This window comes from Stegodyphus dumicola, chromosome 12 (genome assembly GCF_044657685.1).
Source record: "Stegodyphus dumicola isolate Sdum_Otavi_A_Nest chromosome 12, ASM4465768v1".
In the NCBI taxonomy this organism is placed as follows: domain Eukaryota; kingdom Metazoa; phylum Arthropoda; class Arachnida; order Araneae; family Eresidae; genus Stegodyphus; species Stegodyphus dumicola.
Genome location: NC_140779.1, coordinates 64,852,461 through 64,875,963, shown reverse-complemented (window position 1 = coordinate 64,875,963; position 23,503 = coordinate 64,852,461). Strand labels below are relative to the sequence as shown.

At 31.9% G+C, this 23,503-nt stretch overlaps 1 protein-coding gene across 1 annotated transcript; it reads left to right on the top strand.

The window, feature by feature from the left end:
* The first annotated feature begins 54 nt into the window (after positions 1-54).
* On the top strand, positions 55-23,069 carry LOC118204013 (protein Flattop homolog). The gene is made up of 4 exons (XM_035376333.2): positions 55-207; positions 705-767; positions 8,774-8,909; positions 22,925-23,069. The coding sequence occupies exons 1-4, from the start codon at positions 181-183 to the stop codon at positions 23,041-23,043; spliced, it is 345 nt and encodes a 114-aa protein (XP_035232224.1). The 5' UTR covers positions 55-180; the 3' UTR covers positions 23,044-23,069.
* The last annotated feature ends 434 nt before the right edge of the window (positions 23,070-23,503 follow it).

Here is a 23,503-nt window from a genome sequence, read left to right as displayed (position 1 = left end):
TATACTTACGATTAGAATACGATTAGACAATTTTTACAGCGAGAGTATGCCAAAATTTAAAAGCGTTGGCAACCGCATATACGCTGCGCTGCGCACAGCAATTTTCAAATCGCACGGCAATTTTCCGGTTTCAGTAAATAATGTAAAGTAATAATAATGTAAACTAAGTTTCAGTAAATAATGTCCCTAAATTTTAGTGCAGAACAGGTCAATGTTTTCCAAATTATGTTAATTACTTCTAATATTTTATAGATTATTATTGATATTATTTTATATATTTATTTTTGAGAAAGAACTACTATATTTTTGCTTGCTGTCTACAGCAATTACTAATGAAAATAACCCAATATTTTTTTTTATAATTTTATCATGTTCATAAATAGAATATCTTTGTGCTTCTTTTATGAAATATTTTAATTTTCTTTAAATGAACTGACCTTTACAAATGTTTAATAACTGGTTTAAGTTTTATGGTTTGAATATAATATCAGATTTATTTAATTGCTGCTCTACTTTGAGCAAAGTTTATTTAGGTTCCATAATTTATTTTTATTAAATATGGAGTTCGTGACGAATAGAGGAACTTTAATCTACGTCATGAAATCCTAGCTAGCATCCTATGACAGAAACAAAACATATTTATAAAACTATTGAAATGAGCTTGTAAAAATTATTTTAGTTATGATTTAATTTTTATTGTTTAGTATCAAGATTCTTACGTACCAAAACGACTTAGTCAATGGGAGATTCCGAAGAAATTTTCTCAGGTATGTTGAATTTTTAATTTAAGTGCTCCTCACAAAAATAATCTTCAGCTGAGGTTGAGGTTATTAACATTTGATGAAATATTTATCTGGCGATAATTAAGAAAGTAATAATAAGGGGAAGCTTGCTTTAATACATAAAGAGAGATCTTATTGTTATAATGTCAAAATATCATCAGCATTCACCTAAATTCTGTCAGATATGGAAATAATTTTGTTAAATGAGTACTTCCTTATTAAAGCTGCAACTTCATAGGACGTTAATGGTATTTGCAATTTCCTTGTTTCAGTCTGGTAGTTAAATTTGTAAATTTCGACAACCACAGTGTCTGCTTTTGTTAGAAAATACAATAAAGGTTTTTTTTTAAAATTTTAGTGTTAAAATAAATGGTAGTTTGTTTTAATATATTTTTAAATATGCATATTATATAGGCATAATTTATATGAGGTCAATTTAAAGGATAAGTTAAATACTTGTACAGAACAAAGTTCGTAATCCGGACTCTTCTGGATTAGGGCTTTTTCCGGATTATAGATTATCAATTTAAATCTGGTAAGATGGCATGCAGAAATTATACTATTAAAATATGAAACCATAATTTATGAAATAAAAAGCAATTATGATCTAAAGGGTATCAAATTTTACACAAAAAAAGCCCAATATTTATTTGTTTACTTCATTAAACATTTCTTTCCACGCGCATGCGTAACACATATGCGCATTCTTTACGTGCATGCGTAAAGTTTGTGGCTTTGAGGTCCGGATTATAGATCATTCCGGATAGTGGATGTCCAGATTACGGACTTTGTACTGTATCTGGTTATAATGAAAGTTTTCTGCCAAAAAACTTAACTTTCATGTTTTTGTTTCCTAACTAATAAAGTTAGTTAATAAAGTTAGGAAAAACAAAAGCATGAAAGCAGTACCTTTAGTGTGGGTAGTAATCATCATCATAAACTATCATTTTCTGCCAATGTTTTGATAGTGTTTCAGAGCCTTCAGCCAGAAACCTGGTGGCCGCAAGTCCAAAAACAGATCAACCGCATTTCAGATGTTCTGTGCAGAATGGAAGATAGCACCAGCAAGATGTAGCTGCAGGTGCAAAGTAAAATGTAGAAGGTTAAAGGAGCGATGTGGGCTATTATATAGCGTGTTGCAAAAGATCCCATTTGAGTCCGTACAGAGTAGAGCCATTGAATGCAGACACATGTGGTCTTGCATTATTAATGGAATATTACCTGTGGTGAAAATACAGTCAAATACCGAAAATCCGCCGACCTGAAATCGGCGTTGCCTCTCAAAATATACACATTCACTTTATAGGTTCCGGAAACCTCAACATTGAGTACAAAATATCAAAGAAAAAATACTTAACGAATAATGACGTCATAATTACCGAATAATAATGAGTCATAAAGGAAATACCAAATTATTGACATAAAAAAAGTTGGTTAATCTTTGGAATATGGTAACTTGGCGATTTTTTGGCGACCAACCCTGCTACAGCAACCTGCTAGTTTTGTTTTGGACGCCATTTTGTTTTCACGAAATAAAGGCGTGTTTTTTTTTTTTTTTTTACTTAACATTTTTTCCAACAATCTGCTAGCCGAATTACGCTCATACTAGAACTTTTATTGAACAAAAATGCTTAATCATGACGAAGATTAGGTGCAAAATTGGGAGAAAATGCAGAATCGCCCACTGCTTGCTGCGTTTTTAAGAATTGCACATACTCGGTATCATCCATGTACACGTTGACCTATTTTCAATTAAAAAAACATCCCAGAATTGCACAAAAATGGCATTGTGCATGCTCTTGACTTTATTTATGTCCTAGCTAGTAACCTTTATTGCCTTACCAAAATGTTGCCAAACTACCTGTTACCATATTCCAAAGATTAGCCAAAAAGTTTAAAAAACTAAGATAAAAGTTTTTTTCCTTCTAATCTCTGCATCGAGGTAAAAAAGCAGACGATTCACTCAACTCTTTATTCAAGTTCACGATTCACGTTGTATTTTTTGAGCTTTGTTATTTCATTTCACAAGATTGTTTAGTGCTGCCTTTTTTTTTATCCTGATATTTTGTGGATAAATTAAGAATATTTTAAATTTCAGCCCTTTTTAATACAATGACAGATAAGAAACGCACTCATGATTTTACTGCTTTGCAACATTCAAAAACGTAAACACGTTGCATTGACGGTAATGCAAAAAGTGCAAATTCTGCAAAAGATGGAAGCAGGTGCTACTCCTCGATTTATAGCAGAATGGTATAGAATTGCTAAATGATTGTGTATGATATATGGAAAAATAAAGAAAAGCTGTTGAAATTTTACAGCACAATGATTCTAACACCAGAATCCGAAACCGGAAATCTTTGCATGAGGCGAAATCAGCAAACCTCGATGATGTGTACATATAATACAATGAATAATATATGTAATAATAATTTAATGCATATAATAAATTATTGCAATAATGTATATAATAATTTAATTAAATGTATCTAATACGCCTTAATTATTTTGCACTTTTAGTCCGAATATCATGTTTTATCTTTTCTGTCCTAAAATCCGCACAACCTCTGGTCCCAAGCTTTGCGGATTTCTGGACTTCTACTGTATATTTTAGGGTGCCCCTTGGTGAAAATTGGTGATTTTTTTGTGCCATTCCTGTTTACATCAAACGCCCTCCCCAGTAAAATGGCATCTGCATAATGCAATAAAGCATAATTAAAACAGAAGGAAAAAATTTAAATTAAATTACAATTGTGTGCTCCTTGTTTTTTTTTGTGGTTCTTTATTGACGACAAGATCGGCACCAGCAAGGCACAATTTCAAGATGGCGCTACACAAAACCAAAATAACAAGTCAATGAATTGTACAAATTCTGTATCCATGTACACATTGATTTATTTTCACTTGAAAAAAGAAATCGGAGGATTGCTCAAACTAGGCATTACATGCTGACTTGACTGACATGTACACATTGATCTGTTTTCACTTAAAAATCAAAGGAGTACCCAATTCTACACTAGAGCCAAACAAAAAATATATAATCTCAATAAACTGCATTTTAAATCAAACCATGAAATATTATAAAAAAGGAAATACATCTTATCTCATCTACGCACTGCACAAAGGAAATATCCACTTACCTTATTTAGAAATTTCTGTGTCGTCAGTCTGTGTCACACAAAATTTCTTACAACATCCAAAATTTTCCTCAAACCATGTTCCCTTTCTAATGGAATGCTTTATGTGGTGATCATTTGAACCTTTCTTGCAACAAAGCCATTTAAGCCCAGCAATTGAACTTGTATATCAAGTTTATGTGGTGCATAGCATGACTAATGGACATGGCACTAACTTGTGATTCCTTAGCAAGTTCTTGAGTGGTTGCATACTGATCTTCTTTCACAAGTTTTTGCAGGTGGGTCTCATCAACATCAGTAGGCCGGCCAGAGCACTCTGCTTCTTGAATATTATAGTCCTTGTTTTTGCACTTTCAACCAAACTTTCAGAATGTCATATGATTCAACATTAGTATCTAAAGCTGTGCATATGATTTGGTGACATTTTGAAGTTGACTTTTAGCAACAGAACTGGAAGTAAATGATGTTTCTAATCTGGTGGCGTGATAATTCCATTTCAGACACTTTGTACTTAATGATAATGATATTTTTTTTTACAAATTTAACAACACAGTGTTCTAAAGCAAGTCTCTTTCTTTCAAATGCCAAAAATTGGTTGATTAAACATGCCATCACGAACTATTTGCACACACGATATTTGAGGTGGTGGGAAACTTTCGTTAATAACTGATATTGTAACCCAGACTGTGGCCTTCTGTAATGCTTGTGTAATTCTGGCAGCAATATAAGTAGTTGGTGTATAAATCATTGTAGATATGACTGTGGGAATAGTCTGGTGCAGTGCAAGATTAAGGGACAGGTCATATAGGCAGTTGCCTAATAATGTTTTTTGAAGAACTAAAGTGATATTTAAAAGCACTAGTAATATATTAGATAGAGCCTGTGTATCGCATTTTATATAAATTGCTACTGTTCTGTTATCGAGACCGGATTCAGAAATGCATGTATGAATGCATGTGTGTATGGATGTATATATTTGTGTATGCTTGTGTGTAAGTACATGCATGTGTATGTATATACACACACATACATATATATATATGCACAATACATACATACATACATTTCTGAATCCGGTCCTGATAACAGAAGAATACCCATAAATTCAAGGCAGTTGTTAGAATAATAACTGGAAAAGAAAATTACGGCTGGGATTACAAAAGTGATTTTAAAGTGTTGCTGTGACTTCACTGAATTAGTGCAAAAATAGTAGTGCATATGCTGAATAGAGCTTATGCTTACTCTTTTATAAAAAAACTATTTCATAATAGTATCAGCAAGAGGTGGTTTGTAGCATGAAAGCAAAATGACATGCTAACTAGAAACTTATTCTAAAGTATGAAGAACGATAAAATATTCACGGGCAAAACATCATATGTGTACAAGGATTCATTGAAAATTATGGAAGTAGAGAAAAAGCATTGTCACTTCTAGCTATAATTAGATGGTATCATCAGTTCGAATACAGATGTACATAATTGATTGATACAGATTGGATGATGCCATCAACAGAACACATTGTATGCAGAGTGAAAACCTTGGAAGTTATGCAAGAGTTAGTATCCGAGTGGACAACAATTTGTCAAAGATGAATTGGTACAAATAGCAGCTTTTGTGATGCTTTCATGATCAAGAAGCAGGTTTCCAATGTCAGGGAATCAACGGATTGGTGGAGCATTCAGATAACAGTTCTCAAAGACTGGGTGATTATGTTGAAAAGTAATGTGAAGTAGCTTTGTTACATTATTATCCCATATAATATGCCAGTTAGTGGAGGTTGATTACTGACATGAAACCAGTATAACTTCCATGACCAGTGTGGTTTATCTTTGCCATATTGTTGTACTAGCTAATGGTTAAGGGAGGCTGATTGCTGCTAGTCTGAAATCTCTTCAACTTCTATATAAAGCAGAGGCTGAAGTGTGTATATTAGTCTGCCTCTTTCTAAGTGTAATATCAATATATTCTTTGTGATGTACCGTAGGCAACATTCTTGATGATGAAGTGGCTAAAACAGCTTGCGGGCTTGGTCATTTTTAATGGATGCTTTTTGACAAGTGTCCAGCCATTGGGATAAAAATTGGCATAAGGTCCTAAATTTGGCATTTCTATAATTTTTTTGTGATTGCCATTTTGAGTGTTAATTAAAATTTTTGAGGAATATTGTTTTGGTGATTTATTGACAAATATGTATTTGATGGGTTATCATTTGAATTATTTCTTACCTCTTAATATAAATGGTGTAGTGTCAGAAATTTTTGGACTTTAGGCCCTAGCTCTATTAAAACATTTTGAAATTATTTCTTTTTAAGAATGAAGAGTTCATAAAATATTACATCAACGCAACTTTTCCCCTTTTTTGAGATACGATTTCTTTTATTATGCGGTACTAAATTTGGTTACTTATCAGCATTTTAGCAATTTCAAGATCAATTTTGCATACAAAAATTTTTATCCAGAGATTTGCAATTTTTTTTTTTACAAACACAATAAAAGTGATAACTATCATTAAAATAATGATAATCTATTAAAATTGTAACTGAAAAATAGCATTAAAATATAACACTTTTAATTTTCTGTGCTGGGTTTTAAAATCTAATATTACTTTCCATGTTGGCATCATAAAAGTATTTTGTTTCTGAAAAATAAGTAAGATAATAATTAGTAACACAACAACCTTGAGTTTGACGGAGATTTATGTCAAGAACTATATCAATTTTGGGGGTAAAATAGGTACAGGTCCTTCTTTGTCAGGAACAAAGAAATTTGCAACACTTCCTGACGAAGAGGGACATGTACCTGTTTGCTTTCGAAATCGATTGAGATCTTTTCACTTGGTATGTTTTTCTTCTGTTTTCATTCAAATATTACCAGTTTTCTCTTAAAAATTCACTTTACACTTTTCTTTTCTAAATTTTTTATTAAAAAAAAATCTGGCTTTTTGCTCTGACATAATGAGAAAATTTTTAGACCTAACACTTCAGAAGGTTTAAATGGTTTGAAAGCAAGATTTCTAGAAAAATGTGACAAAATGAAACATGGCTTCATGGCATTAAGATGTAATGAATAAATTTTATAGGAAATCTGTAATTAATTTATTATTTTTTAGAGAATTTTTGCAAGAGCAGTGAAAAGAAAGTTATTTGAATTTTCTACTTTTGATCCTAAAAAGTCTTTCTCTTAACATGTTTGTTTTCACTTTATTTTTTTTTATCTTTCCATTAAACACAAAGTGGAAAATTGCGAAAATGGTTCTAATCTGGTCACCTGGACAGACATCTGTACAAAGGAATTTTTGGTACTTTTCCATTCTGCCGGCGCAAACGATAAAGTCGTCAATAATGGTACAACTGATGCAAAGGGAATATCTTCACTGGTAACCTTTTACGCTTCATTTTCAAAACAAGTCGAAGCCATTTCTTATCAGATTGATTGTTTCTTTCAATACTGGCATACAATTACATAGAATTTTTACAAGATAGTTAAATTTTATGCCCTAAGACCATTTGCGGTAAATAAGTCAATATCGGATGCAATCACACCGCTCACCGGAAGGCAAAATCAAGGGTTAAATTCATCAATTCTAATGAGAATGCGCTAGCGAAATAAAGCACTGCAGTTTTACCCTTGGCTTTGCCTTTTCCATATTTTCGCCTTCGGGTGAGCGATTGCATCCTAATTGACTTAATTACTGCAAATGGCCTTAGTGCATAAAATTAAACTATCTGGTAAAAATTCTATGTAATCGTATGCCAGTATTGAAAAAAACAATCAATCTGATAGGAAATGGTTGCAACTTATTTTGAAAATGAGGCGTAAAAGTTTACCAGCAAGGATATTCCGTTTGGCATCAGTTGTACCATTATTGGCGACTTTATCCGCCTGCACCAGCAAAATGGAAAAGTACCGAGAAAATTTGTTGAGAAAAATTTATTACATAAAGAAAATTATTCTTAAAGATATAGAGATTGTTAAAGCATTAACAAATCAGGGGATAAATAAGAAACTAGTGGAATCATTGATTTGTTTGTTCAAACAATAAACTTCGGAAAGATGCTAAAGAGAAGAAAACTCATGTAAATTAGCTAAAATATTGGAAGAATTTTCAAATTAGAAAGATGCATAAATATTTTGTTGTGAGTTTTTTTTAGAAACGCATGTTTTGTAGTTTTTTGTGGGTAATTTCCTAATATTGTTTTAGAATTAGTATCATAAATTACGTGCATAATTATGTTAAATATTAGATTATGTTTAATAATAATGTATCCTATTTACAGATTTATTTTATTCTTAGAATGTTATTGCCACAGTAAAATGGCTTATCAATAATTGCTTTTATTTTTTCAATGCTCTCTGCTTATATGGCCTTACTTTTTTTTTTTTTCAATTAATGATCATTAAAGGTCCTTAATTTCCACATAGAGAAATGTGTACAAACCCTGTAAAATGTTTATATTCCCTTAGAAGAGGTTACAGTCTTCAGAGGTATCGCATTGAATTCCAAGATATCCAAAAGATAAAAAACATGGATATGGGGAAGGGAAAACATACCGTCCTCCGCAGTGGCATAAGAGGATGATGATAGCATACTTTTGAAATCTGGAATCTATGTATTTTTAGAATAAATATGTAAGAGAATTCACAGTTTTTAAAATTTTTAGTGTAAAAAATGCTGAAATTTCAAATCTGCTCTTAAATCGTATTTGCTGTTGCAATGAAATTTATAATTAGGTAAAACATTTTTCATGTCAGAGACAACTAGTTCTTACTATTCTGTTTTAAATGCATATTCTATTAATTTAATATATTTGATCTTTTAGATAAATTTATGATATAAAATTTTAATTCAATTAGACTCCCAGGAGTCGTGAAGGATACACCTTTTCTGTCTGTGACAAAAGTGGTCGTTATCTTTCCAATGTAGGAAAACCAGTTTTTAAAGAATGGAGTTCTTTTGTTGGCACATGGGGTAAAGATTTCTCAAAGCCTGGTAAGAAATGATGTATATAAAATGAATCTATGGATTATACTGGTTAATAAAAAGACTTTTATGGGTACAATTCCTTTAGAGTGGCATCAGTTAAAAATGCACCAACAACCAAGGTTCAATTCTTGGCTTAAGAATTGAATGTTTGAAATATCGTGGCTCGAGAATTCTAGTTTTCCTTTGAAATGTCATCATTGGTTATTTTGAATATTTTTTATTTACGTTTAAAATATTGTGGCTCGAGATTTCTAGTGTTCGTTTGAAATATCGTCACTGGTTATTCTTTTGCCATATTTTGCCATTTGTTTCAATACAATGATGGATTACACAATTTGGCAGTTACCTAATGACAAAGAGGCTGCCATAAGATTCTTTCAGGTTAAAGGAATAATTCATAGCAACAGTTCTAAAAAATCATCCAATGAAGTTAACTTTTGACTCAAACAAAGCTCCTATATGCCGTTGCTACTTATGTTCTTGCTGTGGAAAAAAAGATTGAGAACCAAGACTTAGTTTGAAGGCTCGCATCTTACTTTCCTCAATTCCGTTTGTTTCATCTATCTGGGGTGTCAAGAACTGATGTCGATAGAATTTTGAGAACTTCAATTAGAAAGGAGCCATAATACGACAGTAGATTGAAGTAACTACTTGCGGGAGGTATGGTCAAATAGTGTGATGTCTCATAAAAGAATTAAAATTAGTGTAGCCAACAAGATTACAGAAATAGATGAAAGTCTTTTTATAAGAAGGAAAAACAACATTAGACGTATTCTTCCAGAACAATGGGTATTCGGTGGTTTATGCCGGGAAAGCAAAGAATGTTTTGCGGTCACCGTTACTGATTGTTGTGCTAAGACATTGATGACTGTCATTCAAGAAAACATCGCAGATGGCAGCATTATATTTTCAGACTGCTAGAAAGGATATAAGAAAGAAGAACTATGAAATGCTGGGTATGAACATTTCACTGTGAATCACAGCTATAATTTTGCAGACCCTGAAACTGGATGCCATATCCAAACTGTGGAGCAATTGTGGGGCACTGCTAAATGAAGAAATAAATATCAGCGGGGCACTCACTGCTTGCCGCCGTTTAGAATCGTATTTAATAGAATTTTTGTGGCGTCGACTATATTCATAAACTCAAAATTTTCTGCAATATTGAAGGATATTCGTAATTTTATGCCAACTATTTGGATTGTATTTCATTTTGTTTTGATATTTTTTATTTATGTGTAAAATATTCTAAGTTACAAGATTAAAAAGAAAAAAATTACTATCTGTAAAAATTAAGAAATTTAAAAAAAGTTACCGTATATACCCGCGTATAAGTCGAGATATTTTGGGCAAAAAAAAAGACTTCAAAGTGGGGGGGTCGACTTATACGCGGGGCCATAAAAAATTAAAAGAATTGGAAGTTCAAAAATTTCTTTGTATAATGCAGTTGTTTTCTTCCCGCACTCGACTTGGACGACTTATCAAATAAGTCACCTACTTGAAGTAATTTCATGACTTAAATTATGTGACGAACTACAGTGGTGGCCAAAATTGTGGACACTTTTGGAAATTTTTATGTTTTTGCCCCTGAAAAATGCGAATGCCTGCAAAATACCCTCTGAATGATTATAAAATCATTTAAAAAATGTTGTATTAGCAACGAACTAGACGGCACGGAAGATGATGCTGTTTTTGAAAGTGAAAAGGACGACGAAGGCTGTAGTAGTGATTGTAACAATACAGAGTTTGAGACTGAAAATATGTATGATGACGAGCCAATGACGACAGAAGAGTTCTATGAAATGTTTGGCGAATCTGACCATGAATCAGACGTTGAAGGATTTTGATTTTGTTTATTTACCAAGGTATTTTTTATCATATATTTACTTTTTTTCTCAGATGATTTTGAATAAATGTAGTACTTAAAAATTTTTCTTCAAAGTTTCTTGATCGATTTAGGAAGTGGGGGATCGACTTATATGCGGGCTTCTTATTTTCTACGAATTTTTTATGTCGAAGTGGGGGGGTCGACTTATACGCGGTATCGACTTATACGCGAGTATATACGGTACTTTTTACAGAGTTAATTTTTTTTTATTCTTTTGAGCTCTATTATTATTTTATAATTTAATACTTGTCAAGAATTGGTGGCAAAAAAAAAAAAGTGGCACAATTTTAACTGACGTCACTCTAACAGAATAGTATCCTTTTTTGTTATTTTTCTGTAAAGATGTACTACTAAGTGCCAAACATAAATGTTGGCCTAATGCCTAACTAGGTGATGGCAACCCTAATGGTACATAAAGCTTTGTAGGGAAAAAATGAACTTGTAATAACAGTAGTGTATCGTATAATGTTTGATGTGTATTATGCTGAATTTATGCAGTTCTCATGCATATTTTTACTTAACCATTAGAAAATTGCACATGTTCTATAGTTCTCTCCATGTAACAGTGATCTGTTTTCACTTTTAAAAAATCATAGAACTGCACAGCTATTCATGAGGAGATATGAATAGGCTTTTACATCTGGCATTTTGACTACTCGTACCGCATAAAAAAAAAAAAAAAAAAAAAAAAAAACACCATATTTCAATTTTATTTTTAAATCATCAGAAGTGAAACTTAGCTATCCTAAACTTTTCCCCCATTACTTGATTTTTCAGTCATATGCAACTTCTGTAATTCAGGTAATATAACATTTTAAAAGTGTCAGTTGGCAGCAAAGAGGGAGGAGACTGACACCAATTGGATAATATATGCATAGTAGCTTCGTCTGGTCTACTAGCCATATAAGTGTATTAATTTTATCACTTAAACTAATGTTTTCTTTTCTAAGACATTTTTATATAAATAAATAAAAGGCTAGTTGATCTGCTCAATGATTAGATTTTTTTTAAATGAAAAAGAACATAATGTCACAGAAATTTGCATTGAATGTGAATTTATAAGCCTGTTGTGAAGTGAAGAAATTGTGAGCCAATGGTGCAAGTTTAGGAAAGGTCACTGAAATGTTTGCAGTGGAGGCAGATGTTGCAGGCCTGATGTTCAGATTTTTTGCACATGTGGATATGAAAGCAGGATAAAATCATTATTTTAAAATTTGTGTTCTTTTCATAAAATTTCCCAGAATTTCATTGGGTATATTGTTCAAATTTTTGACTGATGCTCTAAACCAGGGGTCCCCAACCCTATGGCACCACTGCACTTGCTAATGGTTTTATGTATGTCTGCTGCTGTGCAACCACGATAAAAAATTTTTTAGTAAAGTTAGAATTAGTAATATTTCAATTAAATTTTTTCAATTAGTTTTCAATAAAATGGTATGTAATTTTTTATAATTAGTGATTACTTAAATAATTATAAGTATATTTGTTTACAATTATATGTTTATAATTTCAAATGGGCTTATGAGACAGCCCGATTTGATTGGAATTTTCCCAGTTTGAAAGTATAGTTCTGGAGTCCCAGCCAGTTTATCATCTTGACCCATTTATTTGTTGAAAATTTAAAAATGCCAAATATCATTGTTTTCAACAACATATATCCTGAATTCAAAGTACAGATCTTGACTTAAAGATGAACAACTTGACAATTGTTTATGAGCAGGATTGATTCGAAATGTAACACATTGCCTTTTAAAACCCAAGCAGCTGGCACTGTGCGAATGGATTTAACGTGAAATTTAAAGAACTTCTTCTGCTGCTCGGCGTACATGATATTGCAGATCACAAGACTTTATCGGTGTTTATGTAGATTTTATGCTTTTTTAAAAGTGTTGCCATATTGCACTTGAACTAAATCAGAAAATGTGCATAATAAAAGGTAATTTTATTCCGTATTAATTTGCATTTGTTAACACTCTATTTTCTATTACACAGTGCCAAATATTCCTGTAGCGGTAACTTTTGGAACTAATTTGTTTTTTCGTGGAATTCTTCGTCCCCCGTCTTGTTTAATCTTCCTACAAAATGTGGTGTCATTCTCGCAAATAGATCGTGCTACAGAACACTGTGAGCACTGTCAGTTTAATTATGGCCTCCCGGTATTTGGCATTATTTGGCTATGAAATACAATGCCAAATATCACATTGACTTGACAAACTGCATTTTTACAAAGAAATTTTATACCCAAGATTTGTAAAGGGAAGAATTAGTAAACTTCTATACTTAGACATGATTTAATTAACATAAGAATACTATTAATACTATTAATAATATCTCAAAATTATATTTTTGGGATAATTTTTAGATGTTATGCTTATTATTAATTATGTCAACCTATAAATTACCTTGAAAGAATAAATGTGCCAACATCCCCGCAAATATTCTAGAATGTACTCTAAGGCTGCTTTCTGAGGGCAACATAAATGTCACAAGGAATAAAATGCAGGAATTCTGTTCACACCTGTGACACAGGGTCTAAGCCACACCCACTTAGAGAAGCTAAATTTGCGCATGCGTGGATGTGCCTACAGCTTTCCTGCTCCGTTTTCGCATTCAGGTTTTGCGTGTTCGCTTTGATTGGTCGATGCTTATCCCAAGTCTTCAAAAAGTTGAAAACTTCGAACTTTATGCCAAGACCCCTAAACCAGATTTTGTGACCTAGCACAGACTGGTTGCCTGGCAACACAGCTCGGCTTAAACCACTTATGCCCTTTATACCGTTGCCTGAATGCGGCTTATGCTTACTTCAAAAAGTTTGGGGGATCCCTGCTCTAAACTACTGTAGCAGTTTAATAGTAACTAGACTTTTGAATTATTATTTACTTTCTAACTGTTTATTTAACTGTTACTTATTATTTCGTACACATAGAACTGTTGCTTTAACTGTAAAGAAACTATATGTATGTAATGGTAACCATATCTCAGTGACTAGTGTAGTTTTGCTCCTCCTTCTTATAATCAGAATATGCTTCTTGTAATTTACTTTTAATTGATATGAAAATTGTTAATGTGAAAATGACTAATGATTTTATCAAGTGAAATAGTTCTCTTTCAGTGTAACAATGTGTGTAGTGGCCTAGTACACTATCATGGTGTATCTGATATCCTACACTATCATACACTGTATGTGTGCTTGTCACAGTATATTTGAAATTGGTAGTAAATATACTTTCTTCATTGACCATTTTAAAGGCTTTCATTTGTGCAAACAATTGACATAATCACCTTTAAAATTTACTGCTTTTGCTGAGTCAGTATTAAAAACATACTGATCATTTCAGTATATATTAATATTTACAATTTTGTGATAATATAGAGTAAAGTTACTTATTTTATACAAGACAGTAATTTTGGTGACCCTTTAATTTTTTCTTTTAAAAAAAAGAGATCACCAAACTATCGATATTTATTGCGAGTTGAAATGAATATATCGAAAGAAAACACACAAACAATTTAAAATACAAATTTTTATTACTAAATGAGGATTATATTTTGTTTTAAAAAATAAAATATTTACCTCTTTTGGGAAATCCTTCTGTAATTGTTTTTGCTGCTGTTTTACACCTGAAGGAAGGAATAGACGGAGATGCCTTCCTTCCCTAATGGCTGACGCAATGAAACTGAAATGAATGGGTACATTAAATGGGAGACATAAATTTGCAAATATCAGTATGGCAGAAAACATTTTGATGTAGATAGGCCACATGAATTCTACTAAATAGGAGTCATTGAGGTGCAGTGCCTCTTTTACAATTATTTCACCATTTAGCATCGTCTCCAAAACATTTGATATGTTGAGTATGATAACTCATGACTGGGTCAATAAAATTAAATGAGGCATTCACTATGAAGTGATCATATCATGTAACTTTCAAATGGAATGGTATGTAACATATCCAGCAGTCTGAGAATATTGTTGTTCCATAAGTTATATTATTATCTATTGCATCCATTTAAATTTTGGCAGAGCTCTCTGAAATAGAGAGTATGAAGCACTCTCCCATTTCTTGACATGAACCTCCGAAAACCCACTGTGGTGGTAATATGCAACCTACATTATGTTTTCTTTTTGTGAACAAACTTTCCTCGATTCCGATGATTTTGTCCGAACCATCCATCTTAGTTTTAGGATGAGACATCAAAGAATTACAACAAACCTCTTGGAAAGCATTGCTCCAGTCCACCATCATGTTGTGATTTGATTGAATATCTCATTCACAAAAGTCAATAGAAGTCAGTTTTTCACACCACAAATAAATAAATCGATGAGAAACGGAATGCAGAAGTTCTCAAATCACTTCCCTTTAAGATATTTTCTCTTCTTTGCAACGTCGAAGATAGCAGAACCATTTTGCCTTTGACAAATATTTGACTTTCATTGGATTATTTGAACATAGTCTTTATTTATGGATTTTAGAAAGAATTTCAGAAAATATATACAGAAATTATATACAGAATATATACTTATAATATACAGAAATCAGCAGCAATATTTAACATATTTAACTATTAAAATAAAAACTGCTCTAATTTGAAATAAACTAAATAGAGCATTATAATAGAGTGACTATGATTTTTGATTTAAAAGATACCTCAGAAGCTGAAAATAATCTCGTATTTGAGAATGTATTTCAAAAAGTGGTTGTAAATTGAAAAGAAATAGTGCGTGATTTTAATATTAATAATACAATAAACTTTGATTTAAATTTTTGTAATTGTTAGCCAAATAGAATCAAATTACGTTAAAATTTCTTTCTAATGTAAATAGCAAAAACTTGCGGAAACGTTTCATTCAAAATAAAACTGTTCTGAGCCTGGGAAAAATATGACATTTATTTCCATTCGGAATGAAATGGCATTTGAAAATGCATTTTTTTTTACATAAATACGACTGTGAAATGTTGTAGAAAAAGAAAATATATACGTGTATACTTTTAACATAATTACAAAATGTTTGCTTCGTAAAATGTCAAAACCTATAGATCTTAATGCTAAGTCACTGAATGTTTTGATGAACAAGGGATTTCTGCTTCAAGCTGCAAGTTTCTACTGTTACTGCTTCAAGGAAGGAAATTGCAAAAGCCAGTTTGGGCCTCTCTTTTCCTTCCATCCTCCATGGTTCTGCCCATGTACCAAGTTAATCTGACTTCTAAAAGAAGTCAGATAATTGCACAAATTTAGCATCGTGCACCAACTATAATCATGAAGAAACTTCAACATATGCTCCAACACAATGAAAATAAAAGAGGGATTCCATTTTACAAAGAGAGATAAAAAATTGACAGTCTGTGACCAAAAACGAAATACGTTACAATCCCATTGATTTGAGTGGGAGAAAATAAAAGGAGGTTACCAGAGTATTATCATTATTTAGCAATGGAATCACCAAATATAATTATGGATGGAAATATTTTTTGTATACATATTTCACTATTTTTGTTTTATATGTGTTAAATAGTATGAATCAATTTCTAGTTGAGTTGTAATTTCATTCATGTCTGTTTAATTAGCAATGATTTAAATTTGTTAGGTTAAGTATTACCATTTTAAAGTTTTTTTAGTCTGCTGTTTTCTTACAAAAAGAAGAGTCCTATTTGTGTATTAGTTCCCCATATTTCTTATCCTTCTGTATTAAGGCTGCTGTGTAGAAGCCTTATTCTGTATTGTATGTTTCTAAATTTATAAGATATGAAAGATATTTAAATGATGTTTTTGATTTTCACATCTTGTAGTGTGTAGTGTAACTGCGAGAAACTATAACTCTGTATTTGAGGGTATTTACAGAGCTGATAATATTTATTGAAATCATTTTATTTTTGTAGCTGTGCTCAAACTACCTTTTTTTATGATGATTTTAATGAAAATTTTTATCAATTTATGATAGTTTACTAATTGTATCAGTGTACTGTAAAACTTTTGAGTGTATATCAACACATTAAAGGTTTGATTAATGTATTAATGATATAATTTATATATGCATATGTTTCTTTATCACACTTCTTTTCCTCATTGTACTTATTCATGTCTTTGAGTGCCTTTAAGAGTGTCACATTTCATTTTTTTCCTTCATTCCCATATCCTCTTCCCTTCAATCGCTGAAGTCCCGACGAGTCCGAAAAGTTGAACTGAAGTCACGACGACTGTTTGTTAATAACAGTATGCTTAAATTTGACTATGAAAAGAAAGAGTTTAATTTGCTTTTGCCTGTTAGTCATATTTTTACACACTGAAACTTAGATTCATTCATTGAAATAAGTGATGCTTTATACTCATTGGAATGTTTATTTGCCAGTATTTCTTCTTAATATTTATTTCTTAAAACAAAATTTTTATAAAAATCTTTTATGACTCATTTAATTATAATGTATGACATCGTTTATCATCAGAAATTCCATTTAGTATATATTTATCAATTCATATTTGTTAAAAAAGTTTCTTTTTTATTTTGGTACTGTTGTCTTCTGTACCAGCATTGATTAGAGAAAATGGTGTTGGCATAAATTGAGCTTAAGAAAATGTGATTTATTGCTGAATTTGATAAGCGTACATGAAAAAGAAATTGATTACAGTAAACGATGATCCCCCCAATATCTATGCAACATAAGTTATTAAATATATACATATAGTAAGAATTTGGTAAAATACCATATAGCAGGAATTTTGTATAGGTAAATTTCTTATTTATTTAAGTTATAGTTTTGTAATTTATATAGTAGTTAACTAAACAAATTATAAAATTCTATCTATTATTTTATTGAATGTATTCAATTTCTTTAAAAAATAGCATACATAAACATATAAAAAATTCATTTTTTACAAATGCTTTCTGAAGTCCAAGCAAATGCTGTTAATAATGCCTCAAACGCATTATCACGGGTCTGGGACTTTTGATTGTGGCCATTTAGTCCTTTCAGCGACAGGACAATCCATCAGCAGTTGATTTGACAGGGGCCATTTGGACGTCAAGAAGAAATAAAATATGTAATAAAGGTTGCTTATAATATATATAATTACTTGTTTACAAATACGCTATATAAAGAAATTACACATAGTTAGTTAGAAAATTATATCAGTATGAAATAAAACAAAACTGTTGCATTTTAAAATTGCGGACTAAATCTCTGAGATATTCTGTTATATTATCATTTATGAAATTATTTAGTAATAACAAAATTCTTTTATCAACTAGTGTATATATTTTCAGCTTTATGGGCATAAGGCTACCGGCCACAAGGTTTTCATAATACAGACCTCGTAATACAGAAAATAATGTTTCACCAATTATTTTTTGCGCAAATCAGCAGTTTGCATTAATTTTTTTTTATAAAAAATCAAGTCATAATTTTAGATTTATACATGTATATTAACTATCCCTTTGCTTATTTGTGATATTGGCTTTTTTTTTCATTTGAGTATTCTTTTCAGTATTTTCAATTTAGTTAAAAAAATATTGATTTTTTTCCCCTTTTATAAATATTTCATCCTTCAAATTATATCACTGTTCATTTTTCTTTCTTGCATTTCTGTGATAATAGCTATTTAATTTAATTGTATTGCATTACATTTTGCATCTTTCAGACGGCAATATTAGTGTAGAATTCTAGAGAGCAAGTGAATTTTGCTAAAGGCTGTGAAAGAATTTTTGTCCCGAGCTAACATTCCATTGTTGAGGGAAGATAAAACTGAATTTATATAAAAGGGGAAAATTAAAAAGGAAAAAGGGAATAATTATTGTGAGTAGTAAGAAATCAGGGGCCGGGAAGGTCATCAGACAGTGATTATGTCGCGAGCCTGAGGATTAAGGAGCAGAAAATTTCTTTAGCTGATATTTCAGGCATAGGCGTCTTTTTGAGACGTGCACAAAAATGCTATTTTTTGGCCATTATCTTCCAAACATTAATGACATTATGTTTTTACTGTATCCTATTATATGCATACAATCCTAAGAGAATCATATCACACTGAGAAAAACCCTCCAAATAAACTCTTCCCGGGGAGGAGGGGGGAAATCAGAAGTTCTAGGTAACATTTTAATAATTTTGTGTTTAGTTACAAAAGCTTTTTCTTTTCAAATTTAAGACAGCCAGAGGTATACAATAGGTAAAAAAAATTATTAAACTAAATAAACTTAATATGGCAAGATATAGTATAGGCATGTTAAAGAAAAATATAATCTTGATGGTGAATTGCCCAGGCGGTGAACTGGTCCAAAAGCGAAATGGTGAAGCGGTGGTGAATAGTCTCATCCCCATTATCACAGCTGATCTGGTCTTCAATATTGCATTGCCAGATGGCTTCTTTTCCAGCATATGATTGTTTATTTAGGAAAATTTTTACAAATTCTCTTGCTCGGTAGAGTAACATTTCAAGGAGAAACCTGTAGCATCAATATCATTTGATGGGAGATTAAAAACAGTAATTAAAGAGGGAATTAAAGCAATTAAACATTTGAGATGAAAAACGCTACATTTTTAAAACGAAAACTTTTGCTAGCCGAAGAAATATGAACTGCAAGGAGAATAAGAAAATTGTTATAATTTAAAAATGACAGCGGAAGAAATGCACAGGTGCAAATCAGTAACAAAAAATATTTATTTCTCTCGCTGTTTTTTTTTTTTTATTAATGCGGAAATGCACTAAATCGACGTTCTTGCCAAGCCTGCTACAGAGGACAGGTGCAGTGCGGGAAAAAAAGGGGGGGACAGTTCTATATCTCCCATTCTACTGGGCCGATTGACAAAATTCAACTTGCGTTTTTATGTCTCGAAAGCGCGACTTAGGATATATATTGCATTTATATACAGCATTATTCTAACATAGCTATTCTGACACAAAATCGGACTTTTTTTGAAATCATACCAATTTTCGTACTTTGATTCTACGACTCAAATTATGCCTAAATATTAAATTTTGTAAAATTTGGTGCAAAATTTACGGAGAAATTCAAAAATTTAGCCTGGCGCATTTTCTTCAGTTTGCGCCAAGAATAATTCACTTGGTGAACTTCTGAATTTATAGCAACCTATTTTCCTTTTTTTTTTTTTTTTTTTTTTTTTTTGGTAAATGAGTGGGAAGAAGTCATCGTTCATTATTTCATTATTTCAAATAATTTTAATAAAGTGCGTAAATCACATTTGGTGTTATTATCGCTTATAACAAATATGCCAAATTTCAAAGTGCGCCAATATGTAAATTCACTTATATCCTAGGAAATTTTGAGGAAAAAACTCTGATTTTTTGCTGATATGCTAATTACATCTACTTTAAGATGATGGCAAAAATTTTATGGGTTATAATTCAAAATGCTTTTCGAAAAATTTATAAAAATTATTTAAAAATACAAATTTTAAAAATAATTTATAAAAAATGGCGAATTTTATTTGGAACCTAAATACACTCATGTCCATAAATTAAGGATAATGCAAAATCAGGCAAAGGAAGAGTTAGAAGCAAAACAAATTTGACTTAAAGCTTATTTATTAAACAAAAGGTAAAGAGCAAAAAAAGATGCTGATTGTTTGATATTATTAAAAAAATTAGCGATTTTTTCTCCCTGGAGCAAATTACAAAAAAAAAAAAAAAAAAAAAAAAAAAAACCCTATTTACAAAAAACCAATATTACATGGTTGGTATGATTGTTAATACATTGTATGTCTCCCAGACGATGCAATACAGTCCGTACAACACCTAGGCATGCTGAGTATCAAATTATCGATCAGATCTTGGGGGATATTACACCACTCAAAAAGCAATACTCTCCGAAGTTCCGGTAGACATGTAGGAGGATGTTGACGGGCTGCAACTCGTCGCCAAGCATGTCCCACACGTGCTCTACTGGATTTAAGTCCGATGAGAATGCTGGCCAGTCCATACGGGTGATATCGTTCGATTGAAGGCATTCGCTTACGATGTTTGCAAGGTAAGGACAGGCGTTGTCATCCATAAACACAAATTGTGCGCCCATGGTGCCCCGAAACAAACGTACATGTTGTTCCAGAATGACGTCCCGATAGATTTGGTTTGTCATGGTTCCAATTTGAACATGCAGGTCAGTTCTGGAACCCAGAATAATTCCACCCCAAACGAGCACTCCTGCACCACCGTAACGGTGTCATTCAATGATGTTTTCTTGGTGATAACGGGTAGCTGGAGCTCTCCATATGAAAGTCCAGCGAGAATCAGACTGCAAGCTAAACCTGGTCTCGTCGGAAAACATCACACAAGCCCACTGTTGCGGTGTCCACAATGCATGCTCTCTACTCCAGGCTAACCGCAGGCGGCAGTGAGTTGCAGTAAGTGGAACGCATCTGACAGGTCTATGAGCATATAGACCAATCTGCCCTAAGCATCTGTACACGGTCTGGCTTGAAATTGTCGTACCAGTGGTTGAAGAGAGATGACGAGACAGGTCTGAGGCTGTGCTCCGCCTGTTTCTTTTGGCAGTAACTGCCAAATACCGGTCCTCATTCCATGTTGTAACTCTGGGGCGACCTGTGCTGTAACGTCTACTCACATTACTATCATCATCTTGGAATTGTTGCTAAAGCTTGGAGATGACACTCTGGGCAATTCCAAATTCGTCTGATACTTCCAGTTGGGTACGCTCACATTCCAGACGGCCGATAATTTTACCACGTAAAAAATTATCCAAATGCGTCCTTTGTGTCATAACTATTCGGTTATTGCACTGAAATGCTTATAAAGCACCGAACAATTTTACTTCTTTGCCTGTATTCCTTATATATCACTCTCTTACACTCTCGTCATTGTGACGTACCATCGTACCATCGGTGTTATCTGGTTACTTCCTGAAATTTGCATATGATTCTTGAAGACTTGTGTAGTGATTTTACAGGTGATATATTTATTTTAAAGTTCGATTTCCCCGTGACTCCGAATTATCCTTAATTTATGGACATGAGTGTATATAAACTTAAATTTCAAAATAGGAAAGGAAGAATCAAATAAATTTAATTTATGGACATGAAAGTATATAAACTTAAATTTCGAAATAGGAAAGGAAGAATCATATAAATTTAATAAAGGAGATATTAATATATATACATTAAATTCAAACAATACTAAGGAGCTAAAATTTTGAGAGCTAATTTTTTAAAAACTACTTGTGCGATTATTACTAAACTTGGCAGTTTGGCATGATTTAAGTCGTAAAATCAAAATATGGAAAAAAATTAGCATGTCACATCAGAAAAAGGTCCGATTTTGTGTCAACATACCTATATTAGAACAATGCTATATATAACTCTAACCAGGGCTTAATTTCTAAAATTAAAAGTACCAGAGCCCTATTAATTTTCTAAAATTGGAAGTATCGGAGCCTTATAGAAGACCTTCGAAAAAAGAAGAATAAATAAAATGACTAATAAAGTCATTAATAATTAAAATATTAAATAATTCATTATTAAAATAATTAAATAATTAATGTGATTATTATTTTTTTTCCCAATGACAGATTGTGAACAATTACAAATGTAACCCAGTCCATTAATCCATACAAGGCCGGATGTGGTGGTCTCTTCATTATGGAGGCACCTAATAGGTCACCATCGCCTATTCTAGGAAGGGATGGACAGTTACAACCATGCCTTCTCCGGGATTCGAACCCAGGCCCTTTGGCATCGCAGTCAGCTTTCCTGACCACTGTACCAACTGGGTGGCGTGATTAAAATTAAATAATATACAGAGATAACTTAAAATTTAATAAGCAATTTTTAACATAATTTTATTACTAAAAATATAATTTTCAACATGACATTTCTTCTGAAATTGCTGTTCAGTTACATAAAAGAAGTGCCGCGGCCTTCTTCTTTTTTTAGGGCTCCGACTAGAATTATGAATTATCCTCAAAACTAAGAAGTACTGGCACAGTTTAAGCTCTGAATCTAATGCATATCCTAAGTCGCGCTCTCGAAACATGAAAAATGCAATTTGAATTTCGTCAATGGGCCTAATTAAACGGGAGATATAGAACTGTTCCCTCCCTCTTTTTTTTGGGGGGGGGCTATGTACCTTTGTTTCTTTAAAGAATAAATTATTTGTTTACTCCCCCGTATAGGAGCTGTAAAAGGTGTTGAAGTAAAACCTGGAATGTGGATTTGCAAGGGAGGAAGAGCTAGATGGGTTGATGCCATTAAAATAGAATGTCCGAAATGTAAAAACGTATCATATGAATGAAATAAAGTGTTTTGTTTTTAAAAATGTTCTGTGTCTTATAATTATTTAAAAATGTAATAAAAAGTACATTTTAAAATTAGTTTTATATTTAAAATATATAAATATGTTAATTGAATTATATCAAATATACATTTTATATTAAATAAATCATTATATAAATTCATGATTTTTAAAATTAGAATATTTCAGTAATATTTGTTTTAAAGTTATGTTTGTTAGAATACAAGCATTTATTGTACTTAATATATTTTAGGTAAGATAATTAACTGGTTGTTATGTATAATAGATACAGGGTGTTTATAAAATCTCTATAAATTTTTTTGCTTATCAGGCGTTATTCTGAAATATAAATTATTTACATGAAAATGCAACACTAAATTAGTACAATTAAGTGTGCCCCCCCCCTTAGTGTCTGCGCACAATTGCCACCATCCCACTACACTCCGGAACACCTTACGTA